Here is a 22596-nt window from a genome sequence, read left to right as displayed (position 1 = left end):
TGGTAAGTTTCTGAGGCTGGATTTGAACTCAGGAAGATGAGTTTTCCTGACTCCGGGCTGAGGGCTCTGTGTGCTGTGGCGTCACCTGGCTGGACTGGTTGTTCTAATATCAGAACATTCTGTTTTGTTTTGTTGGTGTTCCTTTCACTTGCATTGTTGTAGTGCTTGTTTATATGGCTGTCCTGGTTCTGCTGATTTCACTTTGCATCACTTCACACAAGTCTTCCCATGTTTCTCGGTGGCTACTTTCATTGATTCATTCAGTAACCATTTAGCAAGTACCCTATATAGAAGAGAAGATACAAAGATAAACACTTTGTTACTTTAATAATACTTGACCTCTGTTTCCTCATGAGACAATAATGGTGCCTACTTCACAGGATTATCATGAGGAACAGATGAATTAACACATATGAACTGCTTTGCAAAACTTAAAGTGCTTTATTTGTTGTTCAGTCGTTTTCAGTGATACCTGGCTCTCCATGACCCCATTTAGAGTTTTCTTGGCAGAGATATTGGAGTGGTTTCTCATTTCTTTCTCCAGCTCATTTTACAGGTGAGGAAACTGAGGCAAACAGTGTTAAATGACTTGCCCAGGGTCACACAGCTAGCAAGTATCTGAGGCCAGATTTGAACTCAGGTCATTTTGACTCCAGGCCTGGCACTCTATCTGCTGTGCCACCTGGCTGCCTCTGTGAAGTGCTGTATAAGTGTTAGCTGTTCTTATAATCAATTGTGTAACTATGAAGATATGGTCTTCTATAGAAAATTATTCATAAAAGAGTGTCTTTTCCACTCACTTGCCCTGCTGGACTTCATCAGGGTCTCCAGGAATTCATCATTCTACAAGATCACATTAATCCTGAGATTCACACTTGCTTAGTACCCCCTGCCCCTGGGCTCCTCCCACCCCCTAACTGGAGAGGGTAGAGAGGAGACAAGTAACAGCTCCTCCCAGATTCTCCATTTAAGGAGGGCTCCTAGGGCAGCCAACTCATCATTTCTACCCTGGCTGGACTCCTCCTGACTTCATCATTCCTGCCTCCCACCTCCCCCTTTTCAGGCTCTGTTTATGTGTTGTTTTCCCCATTAGATTGTATGCTCCTGGAGGACAGAGACTGTCTTATGTCTTTCTATCTCTAGCATGTAGCACAGTGCCTGGCACACAGTAGGTGTTTGTTGACCGATATAAGATGCCAACCCTGCCCCCAAGGATATTATAGCCCAGTTGGGGTGATGATGTATGTACATAAATCATTTCAACGGGCAGAAACAGAGGTAGAGTCAGGGAGGGGATGTTGGAGGCATAGGAAAAAGTGCTGAGTAAATGCTTGGCAACTGATGGATAGATGACCCAGCTTGGTGGAATAGGACTTAGGGAGAAGAGAATAATAGGAGTTAGTGAGAGCTCACCTTCAGGATTTACAGAAGGGCTCTCCTCACAACAAACCTGTGAGGTAATTAATGCAAGATTAACTTTGCAGATGGAGAAACTAAGGCCAGGAAAGAGTAAATGATAGGCAGAAACTGCCTGTGCCCCCAACTCCCCCCCCCATTACCTTTGGTCTGCTCTATGTATCTTTTGTATATATGGGTACATAGGGTTGTAGACTTACAACTTGGAGGGATTCAACCCCACTATTGTACAGAAGAGGAAACAAAGGCAGCTCGGTGTAGTGGAGGGAGCATTTTGGAGTCAGAGGACCTAGATCTGAATCTCAATCCTGGATATGGCCCTTTATAACTATGTGACCTTTGGCAAGTCACTTAACCATTGCTGGCCTCTTTTGCAAAGTGAAGGACTTGGGCCAGATGGCCTTAAAGGCCACTTCTAGCTCTAAGTCTATGATCTAGGGAGGTACAAAGGGGTTAAGTGACTTGATCAGGTCCCATAGCCATCTAAGGCACGATTTGAACCCAAGTCTTCTGGACTCCAAGAACAATATCCTCTCTTCTGTACCATGCTATCTATCACATTGCTTTTTCCTGATAGAACATAAGCTCCCTGAGAGCAGGCACTATTTTGTTTTTGTCTTTTTTTCTCCCAACACTTGGGAAGTTCCCGACCCATAGTAGGCATTTAATTGATGCATGTTGATTGATTGGTTTGAAACGCTCCCAGCTAACGGGATGGGAGATGGGAGATGTGACTGGTGAGGGAAGCAGCTGCCTCTTGGCATCTTCCTGGGTCCAGGCCACCTTTACCCTAGGGAGCCCTGTGGCCACCTCAGTCTAGCTACCTGCCTCATTACTTTAGAGACTTCCTAGGAAGCTCTGCTTCAGCCCCAGATCCAGGTCACTCATCTTTTAGCTCTGTCTTTGCCCTGGAGCCTTCCCAGAATGTCATGCATCAGCTTGACTCTAAGCCACCCATTCAGGCCTATTTGCTCCAGAGATTTCTCCAGTTCTCTAGAGGCCTTTCCCAGCCCAGCCCAGCCCAGCCCCTGCCTACTGTGAGATGGGCACACTGGACGTGGCCAGGCACAGCATTACCAACTCCAATGTGGTGGAGCTCAAGGGAGGGCCCCAAACAACACTCAATGGACCTCTCTCCAGCCACTGATACTCTGCCTCGATTCATTCCTCAATCATTTACGTGTGTCGCCGCTCCATGCTCTCACTTTTCAGTATTCTAAACCTCGGTTACAGAAATACAAACCTCGTTCCCCATTCCCAACTACACTTTCCCTCACTCCCATCTGACTCAACCCAACCCCACAAGGGATCCAATCCACATCTACCCACCCTTTCTACTGTGCTCTCTGGAATACCCATTCAATCATTAATAAACTCATGTTCATCTTTAGCTTTTGCCTTTCTTATTCCTTCTGTCTTATGGTGCTCACTGAGACCTGGATCCTTCCTGATGACACAGCTTCCCTGACCTTACTTTCCCTTGTACCCCTAAACTCACAGTCATGATTCAAGAGTAGGCATCCTTTTTTGTCTTTTTTTTTTGGAGGGGGAAAGGCAGGGCATTTGGGGTTAAGCGACTTGCCCAAGGTCACACAGCCAGTAAGTGTGTCAAGTGTCTGAGGCTGGATTTGAACTCAGGTCCTCCTGACTCCAGGGCCTGTGCTGTACTCACTGTACCACCTAGCTGCCCCATTGGCATCCTTCTTGCCCTTGTTATGTCTATACTCTCCTTGTAGCCAACCAGTGAGCAATTTCTATTCCTCTGAGAGTCACACCATTCAAATTGCTCATCCAATCCATATTATATGTTAGGCTATTATCTATCAATCTCCCTCCCACCCCCAACCTGGGACATTCTCCTTTCTTCAGTGAGTTCAGTGTCTGGCTCGCAGTCTTTTCTTCCTCCCCAACTCTTATCCTCAATAAACATAGAAGACAACATCAATATATATTAATACTCCATCTCAGGTATCCCAACTTTCCAGTTGCTCAATCTAGTCAATCCCCAGGACCTACGCCTACATCTCAGTCACACCCTTGTTCTTGCTATCACTTCCATGTTCATGAAATCCAAAATTCTTTCATTTGATCATCATCTTTCATCATTCTATATTTCCCTCTGCCATATGACCCCTAACCCTGTTCTTCATCCTGACTGTGACTTCTGATTCCCCTAAGTTATATCCCAGGCCATTACCCCTCCATTGGCTACACTGTCCTCTCTTCCTTATCTCCACCTTGGTGACTAGAATCACTGCACATTTAATCTTAACTGGGCTTCACTGCAGCAGGGAAATCATTTTACATGCCCCTATTTTACCCTCTCTCCTACTCTCTATAACGACATTTCAAAATCTTTTCATTCCTTCCCTATTCTCCCACATCACCCTCTTCTCACCCTCTCAGCTGAGGACCTTACCTCATACTCATCTGGAAAAACTGTGGCTGTTGGATGACCTTCTTCTTTGTCTTCCATCCTTCTCATCCCTTTCCTCACTGTCTCTTCCTCCACCCTCCTTGTCTCTAATGAAAAGGTGGCCCTTCTTCTTGCTGAGGTAACACCTGCCACATCCATCCATCCCTCCTTCCTTGATGCCGTCCTTTCCCATTTTCTCAAGTAGGTTGTCCATTCTATCATTTCCACTCTAATCTTCAGTCTCTCCCTGTCTCCTAATGCCTTCCCTGCTGCCTACAAATAAATCATGCCCATATCTCTCTCATCCTTAAAAATACTCCTCCCTTAATCCTACCATCCCCCCTCAACAATTGTCCAGTCTCTTCTTTCTTTAGCTAAATTCCTTGAGAAAGTGGACTACCATCCATTCCTCCACTTCCTTTACTCTCTCTTGATTTTTAACCCTCTGGCTTCTAACCTCATCATTAGACTGAAACCACTTTCTCTAAAGTCACGAGTTATCTCTTAATTACTACATCCAACAGCTGTTCTCATTCGTCAGCACCCTTGACCTCTCTGCAACCTTTGACACTGTTGGCCATCCTGTTTTTCCTGGGTTCTCTCTCCTCTCCAGGTTTTTGTGATACAGCTCTCCTGATGCACCCTCCTATCTGTCTGCTCCTTTATCTCCCTTTCTGTTTCTTCTTCCAAGTGGCACCCACTAATCATGGCTGTCTCAAGACTCTGTCCTGGACCCTCTTCACTTTTCCTTCTATGTTATCTCCCTTGGCAATCTCATATACTCCTATGGGTTAAGTTATTATTTCTATGTAAATGATTCCCAGATTTATATATCCAGCTCTAACCTCTCTTCTATGGGCAACTTGGTAGCGCAGTGGATAAAGTGCTGAGCCTGGAGTTCTAAAGACCTGAGTTCAAATTTAGCCTCAGATACTTCCTAGCTATGTGACCCTGGACAAGTCACTTAATCCTGTTTGCCTCAGTTTCCTCATCTGTAAAATGAGCTGGAGAAGGAAATGGTAAATCACTCCAGCATCTTTGCCAAGAAAACCCCAAATGGGGTCATGAAGAGTAGGACATGACTGAAACAACTGAACAACAACCTCTCTCCTAAGTTACAGTCTCAAATCACCAGCCACCTGTTGGACATTTTGAACTGGGTGTCCTGTAGACACCTCAAACTCAACATGGTCCAGGCAAAACTCATTATCTCTTCTCCACATCACCTCTTTCCAAATTTTCTATTACTGTTAAGGGCATCCTCCTCCTCACAGTCCCCCAGACTCACAAGCTAGGTCATCCTCAGCTCCTCACTCTCTCTCCTCTCTCTTATCCAATCTGTCGTCAAGTCTTGTTGTTTCTGCCTTTACAATACCTCTCATTATCCATTCTCTTCTTTCCATTTATATGGCCACCATCCTGGGTCAGGCTCTCATTACCCCCCATGTCCCCACAGCCTCCTGGTTAGTCCGTGTGCCTCAGGTCTTCTTCTGCTCTAGTCCATCCTTCACTCAGCTGCCAAAGTCATCATTGTCTCAGACCTGATGTCACTTCCCTACTCAATAAACTGCAGTGACTCCCTATCACTTCCAGGATCAAATATAGAATCCTCTGTTTGGCTTCCAAAGCCCTTCAGAACCTGACCCTTCCTACCTTTCCAGTCTCTTTACACTTCATTCTCCTCCCCACACACTACCGTCCAGTGACATTGGCCTTCGAGCTCTTCCTTGAACATAGTGCTCTGTCTCTTGACTGGCCTTTCCCCATGCACAGATGCTTTCCTTCCTCACCTCTACCTCCTGGCTTCCCAAGTCTCCTGGGAGGCTCAGTTCCAATCTGCATTTTTCCTTCCCTCTGAGATCATGCCTCTCCCCATTTACACTGTATATTTCTTGTATAGTTGTTGGCATGTTGTCTCCTGGTTAGAATGTGAGTACTTGAGTACTTGGAAAGCAGGGACTGGTTTTGAATTTCTTTGTATCCTCCATGCCTCGCACAGTAGTGAGTGCTTAATAAATGCTTGTCGATTGATTGATTGTGGAGAGCCTTGAAGACAAGATTAAGGGTGTTAGTCAGCAATGGGGAGCCATAGAAGGGTTCTGAGGAGAGCGATGCCTACAAGTTTCTCTGCCTACCAAACATCCATGCTAAACACTGCCAATATGGAACTCCTCCTGGCAAGCAGCCTGGAAGTTTAAATAGAAGCCACAATGAATTGGAAGACTGTGGAAGCCAAGCAGGGAGGTGGCTTTCATGAAGTCTTCTAGTTTGTATATTCTGTTCTGGCAGGTGCACGGGGGAGGGGTGACCAATTTAACAGACAATCTGGGCTGCCCCTCTATAGCATGACCAAGGACCCTTATAGAGGTGAAGTGTATGGTGATGGGGGAAGGTGTAGCGGTGATATTCTCTCTCATCCCAAGATCCAGTTTGAACATCCCCATGGTGGTCTGCTACAGGTAGGACTCTGGGCACTCAGAGAAGTGTATAGTGTGATAGAAGGGGGGTGGTGCTGGTGGCAGCCTGTATCATGGATAAGCAAGGATGGTGGCCTAGAGGACTACTGGGGGAGGCAGGGTGCCCCCTCTAAGATTCAGTGCCTTGGGGCAAAGCTCCAGCTGTCCCAGCCTAGTTACAGCCATGCCCTTCTAGAAAATGAGGGTTTGCTTTTGATCTCTAATAACTTCTAACTTTAACACTCTTTGTCCAAAGGTCTCTTTCAGCTCTAACATGATCCAGTCCTCGCACTTTATGTTCTAAGATTCTTTCCAACTCAAATATTTTGTATTCTAAGTTCTCTTGCTCCCCAGCAGGTAGTATACTGTTCTCTGCACTCTACCTATGCTTCTCTCCTGCCACCCCCCCTCCCCCAACATGCTTACATTCCTTGGTTCTTGCAGCTGATGTCAGAATCACTAGTTACAGCTTAAGAGATGGGAGACAAAGCCCAGAGATCAATGTTACCTGCCCATGGTCACACGCAGAATAGCAGAGCTGAGACTAGAACCCAGGTTTCTTAATCCCCAATCCAGGACTCTTTGGGAAGCGGCACATTTCCCAGGCTGGGGCAGTGATGAGGCATTTAGAGAAACAGGAAGAAGATGAGATTTTTCACTTACTTGGCAATGCACTCACTTGCTGGCCATTCTCCCTCGGTGGCAGAGAGGCAGCAGAGGGGACTGCAGTGAGCAATGCCTGCCACCTGTCTAGCACCTCATAAATGCTTGTTGACTGATGATCGATCGACCAACTGATCGATTGACAGGATTTTTCTCCTTCTCCCTTAGGATGAAAACCCAGGTCCAGGTTTCTACAACGTCATTCACCAGTCTCCAGAGTTCAACAGTGTCTCACTGTCAAAGAAAGGGACAGTAGGTTTTCCATCTTCGGTGAGACAGTCTCCCTTTTTGGTGGCTTCTTCCATTCTCCCTCCTTCCTTCACAGCCAGAAACCAGGGCCCAGTCATCTCCGGCCTCCTGTGACTTTGCTTATCTCCTTCATTCCCGTTAAGGAGGCTGCACGTCTGTTAGCGGCCTTTCTGTCTGCCAAGGGCAATGACCTCATTTGGTGCTTACAGCCCCCTCCCAGGTGATGAGAACACCAGTACTAATGGTGATAATACTGACGATGATGGTGATAGCTAACATTTCCGTATTGACCTTTAAAGTTTATAAAACACTTTCTATGTATTATCTCCGTTGATCCTCACCCCCAATCCTGTGAGGCAGGTGCCATCATTCCCGTTTTACAGGTAAAGAAACCTACAAGTGAAGTGACTTGCTCAGAGTCACACAGGCAGTGGAGGTAAGGGGTAAGATTTGGACCCAGGCCTTCTTGGCTCCTGCCACTCAAGGTATGGATCATTTTCGGCTGAAGAAATGGAAACTGACTCAGGGGAAGGCTACACAGACAGGAAACGGGAGAGTTGGGGACTCCAGGGACTCAAGTCTATTGATCCCAAGTCCAAGGTAGTTTTCCATGATGCCAGACATGTTTGGTTATATCTGAAGAGCCTTAAGTTTTTCCACAGACATGACCCTGGGCAGGAGACAAGCTTTCTTCTGAAATGTTTTTGCCCATTTCCTAGGTGGGTAAATAGAAGCCAAGAGAGAGGTTCCATTTTGTTGCCACACCCCCATGCCACACCCAGACCGAGCTGGGGAGAGGCACTTGAAGGAGAATTCAGAATTTGGGATGATTCAGCTGGGTATCCTGGCAAAGCAATGACAATATTTGTGGCGTGCTTTCTAATGACAAATCACTTGCCTCACTGGAACCCCAAGAAGTAGAGAGGGTGCTGTCATTATCCCTCTTTTCAATGAGGAAACTAGGGCTCTGTCAGAATCTGTCCAGAGTATTTATAACCACATCCAAATAAATATGACAAGGCACCAACAGGTCTTGGCCAAGTCAAAATCCAGAAAATCATTTTGAAATTGAAATGGCAAAAATATCCAGCAGATAGTATTTGAAGAATTCTTATTATTGGTTTTAAATTAGGAGGTAGGGAATGACAGAAAGAGCACTTTAGGATCTGGGTTCCCTCACTTGGGAGCTGTGGCCTCTGCCTTCTCATCTGTGAATGACAATCCTCACACTATCTACCTACCTGGGGCTTCTGGGAGGAAAGCCCCAGAGAGGACAGAGCTGCTGCTCTCCTTTTGGCCTTTTAAAGGTTATGAAGAGGCTTCTGACTTACGATAGCATTTACCACCACAGATGATCTCAAAGCCCTTTACAGATCCTATTCAGAGTCTCTCCAGAATGGAAGGAATGTACCTACTGCTGTTTGGAATTCGAGGTCGGCAGAGCTGAATTGCCCAGGGTCTCCCCCAGCAGCTCAGATCTGACTGCTCACACCTCCAGCGGGTTCAAGACCCATCCTGCTGGGTCAGAAGCACCACACCTTGCCCGAAGCCACAGGCATCTCACTACTTTGTCGACTCTAGGGAAGGCACGCAAGGGACGTGCCCTCATCCTGGCACACTCATCAGCCACCCAAACCTAACCCTGACCGGGCTGTGGATTGACTGTGACCTGAAGCACGCCACCTCCCACCAGCCCGTTGCTTCATCTATACCACAGAGGCAGGACTACTCATCAATCTCAATCTCCCCCCCCCCCCGCCCCCCTGCCCCGAGGGATGGTGGGAATCCACTCGTCGCTGACTGAGGCACACGTTGTTGAAACTGCAAGGCATTAGAAATGTACTGGAGCTTCTGACTGTCACCAGCTGAGTCATCAGCAAACACTTCCTGCAACACCTAGGTTTCCTTCCAGTGGATTGTTCAGCCAAACAGGGGCTCTGCCCACAGCCCGGCTCCATTCCACAGCAGACAGTTTAGCAAACGAGGCTGCCTTCTCAGAGGATAACAACAACTAGTGTTTATGAAGCACCCACTATGTGCCAGGCACTGTGCTAAGCATTTTTTATTTTTTTTTACAAATATTCTCTCATTTGATCCTCAGAACAATCCAAGGAGGCAGGTGCTGCTGCTGTCCACGTTTTACAGGTGAGGAAACTGAGACAGACAGAGGTTAAGTGATGTGCCCAGAGTCACACAGGTAGTAACTGTCCAAAGCTGAATTTGAGCTCAGCTCTTCCTGACTTTGGGCCCAGTACTCTACCCACTTACCTGCTGAGATGGATCCACACGGAGCCTGCCGTCAAGAAGCCCACAGTTGGATGGAGGGAAGGGCAGGCACACAAATTCCCCTGATGCAAGAGAGAGGGAGGGGAGAGACCTTCAAAGTGCTGGGAGGAATCTGGGGAGAGACAGGTCCATTTCACCTGGGGGCAGGGGTGATGGAGGCTGGGCCTTGAAGGAAGGGAAGGGCTGCAGCTGGGAGATGGCAGGGAAGTCCATTCTCATCTCTGGAGCCATATGAGGAAAAGAAGCTGACATGTACATAGTGCTTTAAGGTTAGCAGAGCAATTAATACCCTGCCTCCTTGACCTGCCTAACAACCCTGTGAAGGAAGTGCTTTAAGTATCCTCATTTTATCGATAATGAAAGGGAGGCTCAGGCCGTCATTAAGTAACTTGTCCCGAGGTAACACGGTGACTGTATCCCAGCTGTGATTTAAACGAGGTCAAGTACCATACATAGCTGGGCAGTGTCAGAGGCAGGATTCGAATCTGGGTCTTCCTGACTCTCTCTGTCATCACACCAGTACACTTTGAGGTCAAGGCAATGGGGGAGTATAATGGGATGGGATGGGGTGAATATGGGGGTTGGGATGGGGGTGACAGACAGCATAAGCAGGCCAGTTTGGCTGCAGTATTGAATATGTGAAGGGCAGTATCATGAGTCTTGGATGCAGGACAGTCATTGTGGTGCCACTGAAAGTTTTGGGATGGAGGACAGTAGGGCAGTGAGGAAGTGGGATGGAATGGAGACTGACTAGCCTGGAAGTAGCAAGACTGGTTAGGAGGTTACCGCTATAGATTAAATAAGAAAGGAAGGGCTTGATCCTGGGCAATCATAGAAGGAGTGGAGATGAGGGGCTGGAGAGGAGAGGCACTGGGAAAGAGACAGGACTTAGATGGAGGGGAGGGGATCATGGAGAGCAGTGTGTCAGAGAGGACTCTCAGATGTTGGAGCCACATCCCAGGCCACCTCCATGCCGCGCCAGGGGTAATTGGGCTCCAGGAAACGGAGATCCTCAGATTTGGAACTCCAGCTTATGAATCCCCTTGACACCCCACGCAAGTGGCCATCTATCCTCTCCTTGGAGTCCTCCAGGAAGGGGGAAGCCTCCACCTCTGGGATAGCCCACTGCAGTGGTGCACAGCTCTATGACTAGGGAGAGCTTTTATTTTTATTTATTTTTAAAAATTTCCCTGTATAATAGTAAACCTGAAATGGTTTCTCTTTAACCTCCATCCACTGCATTCATTGCTAATTCTACCCTCTGGGCCCACAGAGCTATAGGCCTTTGAATCCTTGAAGACAGGTGTTAATGAACCCCAGTCCAATCTAGTCCAATTTAATCCAATGCAAACCAATCACAAAAGCACTTACTAAGTCTCTCCCATGGCCAAGGCACTGTGCTGGGCACCAGGAATACAAAGACAAAACCAAAAATGTCCCCTGCCCTCGAGGAGTTTATGAACCTCCTCCCCTCCCCCCACCAAGTTTTCTCCACATTCCATGGCCTCAGGGCCTTTGGTCACCTCTCACATGGCATGATCTCCAGGCCCTCCTCAATGCTGGCCATCCTTCTCTGGGTGATTTCCAGGAGATTTGGAACCCAAGGAGCCAACTCAGCTCATTGGCCAGGGCGGCCAGGGAGCCGGATCCCTTCACGTGGGGAATGCAGCATGGTACTATGGAAACAGTGCTATCCTTGGATAGCACCCAGAGGCTGTGGGTCCTGCCCCTGCCCCTGCCCCTGCCACTTTGTTGATATCTTCAGGATTTTGCCAAATCATTTCTAGACCTCAAATGCAACAGTTGGATGAGATTGCCTCTGAGGTCTCTCCTAGTTTTAAGTCTAAGATGCTAAGACAGGGTAAAAGAATCCAGGAAATTTAAAAAGGAGTAGAGTATAGGAATAGAAGGGAGCTCAGAGGCCATGGGGTCCAACCTCTGCATTTTAGTGTTTGGGGAACTGAGGCTCAAGGACGTTAAGTGACTTTCCCGAGGTGACAGAGATAGTAACCATCATGGGTGGGTGTGGGGATTGAACTTAGGTCCTCTGGCGACCTAGGGTTGAAGGCAAGCTTCCATGGACCAGTTCTAAAACAAAGGGCTGCGTGCCTAGGACACTGTTGCATGGATCGGATGAGGCTTAAGGTCAAGGGCTAGACTTTGACTCACCCCTGCCTCCCAGAATTTCAAATGGGAAGGCTCTGATCAGTGTCTTCTCATCTCTAGCCCAAGGGTGGAGAACTATCTAATTCTGGAGAAAGAGGTACCAGGACAAGTCAGTACATGGATTGATTGCAGATTAACTACCTGAAAACAATGGAAAACATGCAAATCTTTTGAAAACTAGGTATTAAAAAGAAAAATTATAGATTTTTTTCTAGTCAAATAGCAACAACAGTATTACTAAAAACAATGCCAAGTAGTGTTATTTTTTAACATCAGAGCATTAAGTAAAAATGTTAGCAGAACCGAACACACCAGACTCGGGGCACCTGATTGTTATACATGCTGCTTCTCCCATATTCTTGAATAGGAAGGAGAAAACCCCCCCAAAACAACATAAGCATTCTTCAGCAACTGTGGCCAGGACTGAGGTTGATGGCCCCCAAATGATGGAAAACATGATGCACATGAGAGACAATGATTTCTTGTTAAATTATTTGTACTTCGTGTGAAGACTGGACTTGGTGCCCTATGGCAGGACTTAAGGACAGAGGCTTTTGACCTCACTACCTCCCTTCTTCAGTCTCCTGCAGCTTTGGGGCTCCCCCAAAGCAAGAGGCTTGCTCATAGGAGGTATGCGGTACTACATTGGGTTTCTCGAGCAGTGGAAAGATCTGGAGTCAGGGGATCTGGTTTTGAGTCTCGGCTCTGTTATCGCTACCAATGTGGCTTCAGTTGGGCCAGTCATTCACTCAGACTCTCTGGACCCACGTCTTCTCATTTGTCAAATCAGAAGTTTGGACTTGATGGCTTCCGAGGTCCACTCCAGCTCTAAAGCTCTGAACCCAAGATCTAGGAATTAGTGGAAGACTTGGAAGTTCAGGGTTCTTCAATGTTTGATCCATGGATTGCCTGAGTTAGAGCAAAACAGCCTATTGATCACTCGAGCTGGGACTAGGGGAAGGTAAGATGGAGTAACTGTCCAGGGCACATTAGGAACACTTTGTAATAGAGTTTTAAAAAATTGATGCATGTCTTTACATTGGCTTTTAGCCTGAAGGCTGGGAAATGTTAGTGTACATGTTTTAAATGCCAGAAAATTCCTCTCTCTGGCAGGTAGGGGTTCATTGTGCAATATCTCCTGTATTGTAATGAAGTCTTGAAGCCTCAGGTAGACAATAGTGGAGAAAAGGGGACACAATTTTCCAACTTCGCCTAGGGACAGCGCCTTGCCCTGGGCCTGCCCACTGCCTTGTCCTCCCTGCTCACACGTCCGTCCATCCTATGGCAGGTCATACTGGTCTTGCCCTTTCACCCCTCCTATGAGAATGGAGTTGCCCTTCTCATTTCCTACTGCAGAATCATGGTAAGAGGGGGAGGAGCCAAGACCCCAGGGTCTAGGCTGAGGTCGGAGGTGGGGAAGAGGACAGAGGAGAGGGAATGCTGGGAGCTCAGGGTGGGGCTCCTTCAGGCCTTTCTTCACCTCTGCTCTGCTTGGTGGCCTCCTTCCCCTCTCCGCCAAATGGGGGTCTTCAGTCCAGAGCTGAGATCAGCCCCAGACATTTGCAAAGCACTGGTTAAAACCAAGGTGGTTTACCTGGTGTTGGTGATACAAAGACCTAGAAATAAGACCCAGCCCTGGCCCTCAGGGAGGACAATGGGGAAATGGGGTATATGGAAAAGACACTGGACTTGGGGTCAGATAACCTGCCTCTACTACCGAACCACCTGTGTGACTTTGGGAAAGTCACTTTGCTTGTCTGGATCTCAGTTTCCTTATCTATAAAATGGGAAGGTTGAACTGGATAACCTCTGGGATCCCTTCCAGCTCTATTTCTATAATCTCAGAATTCTGTTAGAATGGAAAATCCTTGATAATAAGCAAGCATTGATTTGTTCCTTACATCCTCAGCACAGTGCCTGTCACTTAATAAATTAGTGGTACTTAATAAGTTCTTGTGGATTGAATGACGGATGGATTGATCCTAAGACTAGAGGATGGCCGAGTTCCATTATGTTTGTTCCCTCTCATCCTGGATCCCATACAAGGTACAGTGTGAGAAGGGAAAAGGAAAGGGCCAGAGGAAAGACAAAGGACATTTGATAAGGCAGACATTGATTTCAGCTTGCAAGGGAGACGGAGGCTGTCGGGGAGAGCTGCATGGAAGAGGTGGCACTTCAATTAGGCCTTGAAGGAAACAAATATTTTTTAATTATAGATGTCTGCATATTGCTTTAAATTTTGTGTTGTTCTTCCAACAACCCTGTGAGGTAGGCACTAGCCATGTTTTTATTCTCATTTTACAGCTAAGGAAACTGAGTCTCAGAGAGGTAAAATGAATTGTTAGTGAATGCCAGAGGCAGGATTTGATATAATCTCAAGATATATGTTCTATCTACTCTCAGCATGGTGAAGATGAGGAGGGAGCATGTAACAGGGAGTCTAAATGCGTGGAAGCTGCAGAGTATAGGAAACTGTCTGCCGTGTTGGACCTTATCAAACCCCATAGAAGTGGATTGTCCAGTTAAATCCAGTCCAATGCAGCTAGGTCAGTCCAGTTCAGACCATTCTAATCCAAGGAGTATTTAGTACAAGTCTTGAAGTCCCATGTCTTGAAGGAGCTTACTTCTTGTAGGGAGTGGGCAGTGGGGAGTGAAGGTGGGATGTTACATGTAAATATAGAAGCATATGCATAATAATTGGAGAAGGAGAGAACGCTAACAGCAGAGTAGCACATTTGTATGCCCTTATTGCATTGGGTGGGCAGCTAGGTGGCACAGTGGGTAGAGCACTGGACCTGGAGTCAGGAGGACCTGAGTTCAAATCCAGCCTCAGACATTTACTAACTGTGTAACCCTGGGTGACACTGTCACTTCACCCTCTTTGCCTCTGTTTCCTCATCTGTCAAATGAGCTGCAGAAGGAAATGGCAAACCCCTCCAGCATCTCTGCCAAGAAAACCCTAAAAGGAGTCACAAAGAGTTGGACACGACTGAACATCAATAATAGAAACCCATTGGATAGAACCATTGGCTGGTGGAGCTAGAAGAGCCCAATTCTTTCGTTTCACAAATGAGGAAATGTCCCAAAGGAAGTGGCTTTGATGGAAGTGAGGGATTCTAAGTGGCAGAAGAAGGGAGAATGTTGTCCAGATTTGGAGAAATAGCCTATGAGAAGGCACAGAGGTGGGCTACGGCCTCTGAAGTAGGCAGATGGGCCAAGCTCGGAGGAGTTAGCCTGTTGGACTAGAATGTAGATTGGTTGAAGTGGAGAAATATGAAATCATCCTGGAGAGGTGGGAGAGACAGGAGGCGAAGGGCTTTGGGCAATACACTGAGGAGTTGGCAGTGGGGAGTTCCTGAAAGCTTTTGAGCAGGGGAGTGAAACGGTGAGATATTTGTTTACCTTAGGAAGATGATTTTAGCGTCTATGGGAGGGTGGAAGAAAGAGTGTTACGAGTCTTCCCAAAGCTCCCCAGCTGTAGTTGGTGTCTCCAGCAATGCAGCGGCCCCCAGTACGGAGTAACGATTCCCATTTCTATGGTGCTTGAACGTTTACAAAGTGTGTTCCTAAGAGGTGCAAGTGAAATCTCCCCTAATTTACAGATGACAAGGTTGAGTGTCAAGTAAAATGACTGAGAGTGGCTAGTGGGTAAGATTCGTACCCAGGTCTCAGGACTCTAATTCTGTCCTGCCATTTCTTCCTTCTGTAAAGACTACATCACCCTCCTCTTATCTCTTTCTTCCTTTCCTTCCTTTCTCTCCTAGAACTCAGCGCAACCGGCCAGAGACTAACTTGGAGGGGTGGGTGGGCCTGGGGGGGTCTACATACAGGATCACACATTTAGAGTAGAAGTGACCTCAAAGCGTGTCTGGTTCAACCCCATTTATACATGAAGAAAGTGAGGCCCAGAATGGCATAGTACACTTTTGAGTCAGGAAGGCCTGAGTTCAAATCCTACCTCAGATACTTACTAGCTGGATGACCCTGAGTAGGTCAGGTGACTAAGCCTGAGTTTCCTCTTTTGGAAAATGCCACCTACCTGGGGGTTCCCGGTGAGAATCAAATGAGATAATGCATGTAAAGCCCTTTGCAAACCTTGAAGCACTATATAAATGTTTCATATGATCTTTATTCCCCAAGGTCTCGCAGGTCAGGACTGGAACCCAGGGCATTTGCCTCCAGATCCAGCACCTGAGTATCATGGGTGGTCTCCAGGTCAATGCTTCTGAGAACCCTTGCTCCAGGAGCTGAGCACCCTGAATCAGGGCCTCACCGGCTCGCCCTTCCCCCTGGCAACGTGCAAAGTCTCCCTGTGAAGCTCCTTCCCCCGAGACTCCCCAGCCTATTGAAACTCAGAGCAATGTCCTCAACTATTTCACCTGGAGATAACTGGACATTTTTTCTCGATCTTACTCTGATACCTGCCATACTCTCCCAGGTGAAGAAGATGTTATCATCTAGTTTCTATAGCTTTTGTCCCTCTTCGTTGGGCAAACATCGATTCTGTTTGTTTTTTAACTGAGAACAGTTTGTCATGGGCTTCCTGGATTGGTTCCGATGAGACAGCAAAAATATTATTGAGTCTTATGTAAACACCTAGTAGATGGGAAACGGGGGAAGGGGGAGTAAGTCCTGTGGAACTGTGGCCGCCAGAAGGTCGGAAGCCAACTCCACTGGGCCATTTGGAGATCCCACGTTATTTATTTGTGTGAAACAGCAAGTCACGCTTTGCTAAGAAGACTCTAGTAAAATATTAAAGAAACCCTGAGCTCCCATCAAATAACCCTTAGCACACAGCTGATGAGTCAAGTATGAATGAATCAGAAGGCAGTCAAAGCAACAGAAATGCACCGAAAGCAGTCTTTTATGCCAAGCCCCAAAACATTTGATACCTGCTTGGGTAGGGCTGGTTTTTTTTTTTAAAGCTCAAGCTAAAACACGCCTGAACTTGCTTTTCTCAAGAACCACAACCTACAAGCCCAGAGGGCACATGGGGCTTCTCTTGCTAGAAAAGACAGCCCATGATGTTGTTGGAACAACTCTGAACTTGGAGTCCAAAGACCTGGGTTCGAGAGCACTTAGACAAGTTTCTTCTCTTCCTCTGAGCCTCAGTTTCCACATCTTGAAAATGGAGATGACAGTATCTCCCTCCCACCCTCCCACCCCCCACCCCCCATCTCACAGACGGTCTTGAGGAAAGTGCTTTGTAAAACAGTAGATAAACGTGAGCAATTCCTGTTATTATCGTTAGGTTTGGATTTGGGATTTCATTTTTGAGGACTTGCAGCCCAGAAATGTTCTCCACTGATCCCAGTCAGTACCTCATTTATAACTTCAGAATTGCCTGGGGCATCTGGAGGATAACTAGTGGGCCTAAGTTTACCCAATGAGTAAGTTTCCAAGGCAGAACTAGACCCCAGGCCCTGATGACTCCAAGGCCAGGCTCCCACTGATTAAGCCATACTGCCTCTTGGTGTTTTACCACCTGAATCGTCCCCATCATCACCGATGCCATCGCTGTTGCTTGGGAAAGTTTCTCCCTTTGGGAAGGCGTGGAGGCCTCTATGTTTCCTTTCTGGCTTTTCCTGAGCCAGCCTATGATGAAGGTGTTTAGATTCCTTTTGTTTTTGCAGGATGGCCGACTGCCCATGAAGATTCCCGATTACCCTGCAGCCAATGCCTACAACCTTCCGTCCAGTTTGATTTCGAAGAAAGACTTTAGCAATGCATGCTCTCACATGTTCCACCCTCCCTTTTGTGAGAAAATCTCCAAATGGCTCACCCCAGCACCCAATCATTATAATGTAAGGGGAAAAGGGCCAGGGGAGGGGGGCAAGTGGGGGGGCGGATTGGGGAAGGAGAACATCTTTGAGTGGGAAGGCACCTCTGACGTCATCTAGACCCTGCCCTCCCCAATTCACAAGAAGCTTCCGTAACTCCTCTGACAAGTATCTGCCCAGTCTCAACTTGGAAACCTCTGATAGCTTAGAACTCATTACCTTTCTAGGTAGTTCATTCTCTTTCTGAAATAGTGTATGATCTGCTGCTTTCAGGGCACTTGCTCCAGGGTGTACTGGGTGCTGGTATCAATGAGGGAAGCCTACATGCTAGGGGTGGAGGGCACACACACACACACACACCTGGAAGTCACTCCCTTGGCACCAATTCTACCAGCAAGTCCTGACACCATCTGTACCAGGGAGCCAGTGGGAACACAAAATGACTTCCAAGTTAAAAAAACAAGCCAAATGGGCTTGGTAACAATAGCTAGTATTTAGTTCTACCTCTGACAAAGCCCTTCGAATGAATCTTTGGCATTTGCTTTTCAGAGTACCCTGTAAGGTAGTCAGGGTGTACTTGAATGTCATGGGCTCTAAAGCTGGAAGGAAGCTTAGAGTTCATCTAGCCCAACACCCCATCCCCAACCTCCATATTTTTATAGGTGGGGATACTTAGGCCCAAAAAGAGTGAGTAGAATGGAAGCTTCTGGAGGGTAGATTCTTAGACTTTTTGTCCCCAGTTCCTGGCACAGCATAGGTGTTTAATGAACGTTGGTCGGATTGGGTTGGATTGGATTAAGTAGCCTCTCAGAATGTCGGAATTTCCCAGTTGTAAGAGACCCCAGAGGCCATCTTGTCCACCCTACTCCATGCCTGAAAAGTATTTTCCTCAACCACATCTCCCAAAAGTGAGCATCCATCTGGCCTCTGCTACCTACCACCTCCCGGGGCAGCATCTCTCCATTTTGGGACAGTTGTCAATGTTAGAAAATTTTCCTTACTTCAAGCTTTCACCTCCCACCCATCGCTACTGGTTCATAAAGAAGGACAAAGCATAACTCTAACCCCTCTTCCAAAGGATAGCCCTTCACACAGTTGAATATACTTCTCATGTTCCCCCTCCCTCCCTGCCCCCTATGCCTCCATATCAAACATCCCCAGTTCCTTCAAAGATTCTCATAAATCATGGTCCAGGGCCCTCACTCTGCTGGTCATTATTTTCTGGATGCCGTCCGACTTAACAATGTCCTTCCTGAACTCTTGTGATCTAAACTGATCAAAATCCTCCAGCTCCAGTCCACTGAGGCCAGAGGACAGAGGAACTCTCACTGTGTCTCCTTTAACTGGGTCCCATTAGTTTCTTGGGTTTGGTGGCCCCATCATACTGCTGATCAGAGCCCCTTGGCTTCCAGGGCTTAGTGCAGTGCCAGGCACATAGTAGGTGCTTAATAAATGTTTATTGATTAGTAACTATTTATTGACTTACCTAACGCCACACAGCCAGTGAAGGGCAGAGTTGGGACTCATTCTCAGTTCCTGACTCCAAATCTAGCACTCAGGTCACTATGTTCATGCTGCCTCAGGCCTTCATAAATGCTTACTGAATTAAATTAAGATGGTTAACTTACCTCACTGGGAGGTGAGTTTGGAGGGTCCAATGAAATACCGTGTGCTTTGAAAAATTCAAAGTGCTCTCAGCTGGGATGACCCTTAGAGATCATTCATTCCAACACTCATTTTACGGATGAAGAAACTGAGGCCCACATATCATCTTCTAAAATATGCCATCCTCAGAGGTGCTATTTTCTTTCTTTCAGAACTGTGTTTTATTGATGCCTTTTGTCTTTACATCACAATCATTTCAGACCTCTGCTCTCCCACTGAACTCCCCATTGGGGCAAATAAAAACAAGTAAGCAAAAAAGGAAAATCTCATACAGTGATTGCCAATGACCATGTCTATGCTATTTTGCCCTGGTAATCCCCCATCTCCTGTTTCATGCTCTCTTTCACTGGTTTTTCTGTTACTCAGAATTTGATTTCCTTCAAAACTTCATGAGAGTCTCCATAATTTTTGTGAATGGATTTTCCTTGTTTACAAAGATTCCCTTGGCCTGTCCCCACCTTTACACTATGCACCTCCTTTCTCCAATCCCAGAATATCCTAGGTTTTGGGACAGGGGGACTCCTCTGGAGACCCCACTTTCTACCTCCAGCCCTGAAATCCTGAGCATATTCCCTCACCAGAATGGGGTCCCCCTTGCCCCAAGGCACTGGAATACAACTCTTTTTTACAGCCTCAAACCCCAAACAGGGTACGCAGTCCTCCCAGGCTGTAGAACACTATTCCCTGCTGTCTCCCCACAAAAGCAAAACCTCTGTTGATCCATTACTAACACAAAGCAAAGACTCATAGCCCCCACTTGAGGGCATGAATTTATGGCTTCATGCCTCTAATGGTCACCAAGAAACTGCTGAGTCCATACTCCCAGCCCAGGTCACACCTTGGTCCTTCAGGGAAACCTTCTATGTGCCAGAGTGGTGCTATCTTTTTTTTAAACAATAAATTACTAAATCCCCATGTAAATTGTGCTTGACCAAAGCTTTTGACAAGGCCTTGTGGCTATTAGGAGTTTAATAAGTGTGAACTGAATTGAAAAGCAAATATACCAGAGCCCTCTCCAGGAATTTCCATACCTGGGACAAATGTAGTTAAGAGGTAAGGGATCAAAAGTTAAATGTGTGTGTGTGGGGGAAGATAAGGGGGAAGAGAGGGGTGAGAAAATCCATCATTCCTGCACCAGTAACCTCTGTTCTCTCTGAATCCCTTCCGCTCACTTGCATGCTGCCCAAGCACTGAAGAATTTGAAGAAGGAAGTGAAGGATTTCCTTCCTCTGATACCATCCTCCATCCCTCATCCCCTTCCACCTCAGCTTTACCTGCTTTTTAACAGTCAGCAGACATTTATGAAACACCTACTATGTGGACTGAGTGTTGGTGTATAAAGGAAGGCACCAAAGCACCAAAGTGGGCCCTGCCCTGTGGGACTACTCACCTATTGTTCAGAAACCACTCTTTCTCTTCAACTTTGTTGTTTATCTTGCCCCTTGCATCTCCCTGCACCCACAGAAACCTGGCTGTGCCCCAGAAGGCAGGGCAGACATCATTAGCCAGTCTTGCCAGTACTGGAGGCACCTTCTCTGGTTGCTGGGACAATGGAGTAAGGAAGAGGAATGGTTACATCCTCGATTTGCCCTGCCAGCGCCAGACCCTCTCTCTGTTGCCTTTACTCAGCAGACTTGGCACTTTTGAGGGTTGTGCCTATCCAGTTAGATCACTCCATCTGGATACTACTGGCCCCCAGGCCATTCTCTATCCTTTCCCAAGGAGCTCAGTACCGGCCTCATGGTCTCTTCCATCCCAATCCCTGCCCTCATACTGGGGGATTTAAATAGGTACATTGATATCCCCTCAAACACTTCCTTAAAGGAATGTAGGGCTCTTTTCCAAGGGTCTATTGGGGACCATTCCTTTTGTTTCTTTTCTGCCTCAGTTTCCTTGCCTGTAAAAGGAAGGGGATGATGGATTAAATGGCTTCTAATGTCCCTTCCAGCTCTACGTCTATGGTTCTGTGATCCCTGTCCTCTTAGATCCAGGCTGTCATGGAATTTTGATGGCTTTGTTTTTAGGAAGCTGCTCTCCTTCCCCTGAGGAGCTTGGACACTGTTCTAGAAGTCTCCCTGATCCTGAAGGGTCTGTACTTCCTCCACAGCAGCACTACTCTCCCTTCCACTCTTCCTGGGGATGGCTTTCTGCCTAAACCACAGGAAGGCACAGGCTGGCAGAACACTTTGAGGTGTAAGGTGTTAGGACTGGGTTCCACTAACTACAATGTGGAGAAAGTGGTACCATGGCTGGCAGAGAAAGCAGCATTTCCCTTCATGCTGGGGCCTCCATGAAGCCACGCTGCCTCACCCTGGTTGGTTAAATACCTGATGAATGTATTAAAGAATATTCCCTTCCCTTCCCTTCCCTTCCCTGCCCTGCCCTGCCCTGCCCTCCCCTTCTCTTACTGTCCCTTCCCTTCCCTTCCTCCTTCTGGTCTGCTCTCCCTTCCTTCCTCCCTGCCCTACTCTCTCCTCTCCTCCTCTGGCCTATTCTCACCTCCTCTGCCTGTCCCTTCTCTTCCTTCTTTTGTCTGTCTCTCACTTCCTCTGCCTCTCTGTCCTTTCTCTTTCCCCCTACACCTTGCTCTCCTAACCAACCCCCCCATCCTGCTTTCTCCTCCTCTACCTTTCCCTCCCCTCCCCTTTCTTCCCTTCTCCCCTCCTCTCATCGTCTCCCCAGCCTCTGTCCACGCCCCATGCCCTGAGTGTCCACTGTGGGCCCAGGCAGGTGCTCATGTAAGCAACCCTCCCAGAATTCACCAGGTTTGCACCAGGAATGCAGCAGGCTTGCTCTTAGTACAATGGGAAATAGGTGAAAATATGCAAATCCTGTTAGCTATGCTGAGGTCTGGCCCCCTTTCCCTCATGTATCCACAAAACAAAGATCTCCAGACTTGGATTCAAGAAGCCTGGGTTTGAATCCCAGCTGGGTAACCCAGGGCAAGACCTCAGTTCTTTCATCTGCCAAATGTGCCAATAATTCTTTTCCTTCCTCCTTATCAGGGGCACTCTGAGGGAAAGCCTTAAAGCGTGATAGAGGTGGCAGCTGAGAGCCTTTGTCATTATGCCCCTGAGCCCTCTTCCCTTGCCATCTTCTCCTCCTGGCTAACCTGGCTTTTGCCCCTACCATAGTCCCATCCCCTCCATGTTTGCTCTGTCTTCCTGCCATGCCACCTGACTGTTTGGGGCCCTGGGAACGGGTAAATTCCACAGCTTCTGTAAACACAAGATCAAGAATTCCATCTGTGGTTATGAAGGCACACTTCCCAACCTGGGAGCCTCACGGGCAGCCCAGTGACCCAGGCCCCAGCAAACAATTTCACCAGCCCAGTAAATGCCCCCGTGGAAAGCCCAGGGAGCCTTTTATCTAAGACACACAACACGAGGGCATCTGAAATATTTCTGATTCTTGCCTGATCTCAGCTTGGCATCATTTTCAGAGCTCTTGAGCACACTGACCTATCTGGACTGCTTATCATCAGGATAGGATACTGGAG

General features: G+C 47.3%; 1 protein-coding gene across 1 annotated transcript in view; it reads left to right on the top strand.

Moving 5' to 3' along the window:
• The window catches only part of STPG1 (sperm tail PG-rich repeat containing 1), a 78846-nt gene that overhangs the window by 25712 nt on the left and 30538 nt on the right, over positions 1-22596 (top strand). The window contains exons 3-4 of the mRNA XM_036747785.1: positions 7120-7221; positions 17286-17456. Coding sequence (XP_036603680.1) covers positions 7120-7221; positions 17286-17456 — 273 coding nt within the window. The remainder of the gene's footprint in view (positions 1-7119; positions 7222-17285; positions 17457-22596) is intronic.

This window comes from Trichosurus vulpecula, chromosome 2 (assembly GCF_011100635.1).
Source record: "Trichosurus vulpecula isolate mTriVul1 chromosome 2, mTriVul1.pri, whole genome shotgun sequence".
NCBI classification, from domain to species: domain Eukaryota; kingdom Metazoa; phylum Chordata; class Mammalia; order Diprotodontia; family Phalangeridae; genus Trichosurus; species Trichosurus vulpecula.
This window is presented reverse-complemented; position numbering and strand designations above follow the sequence as displayed.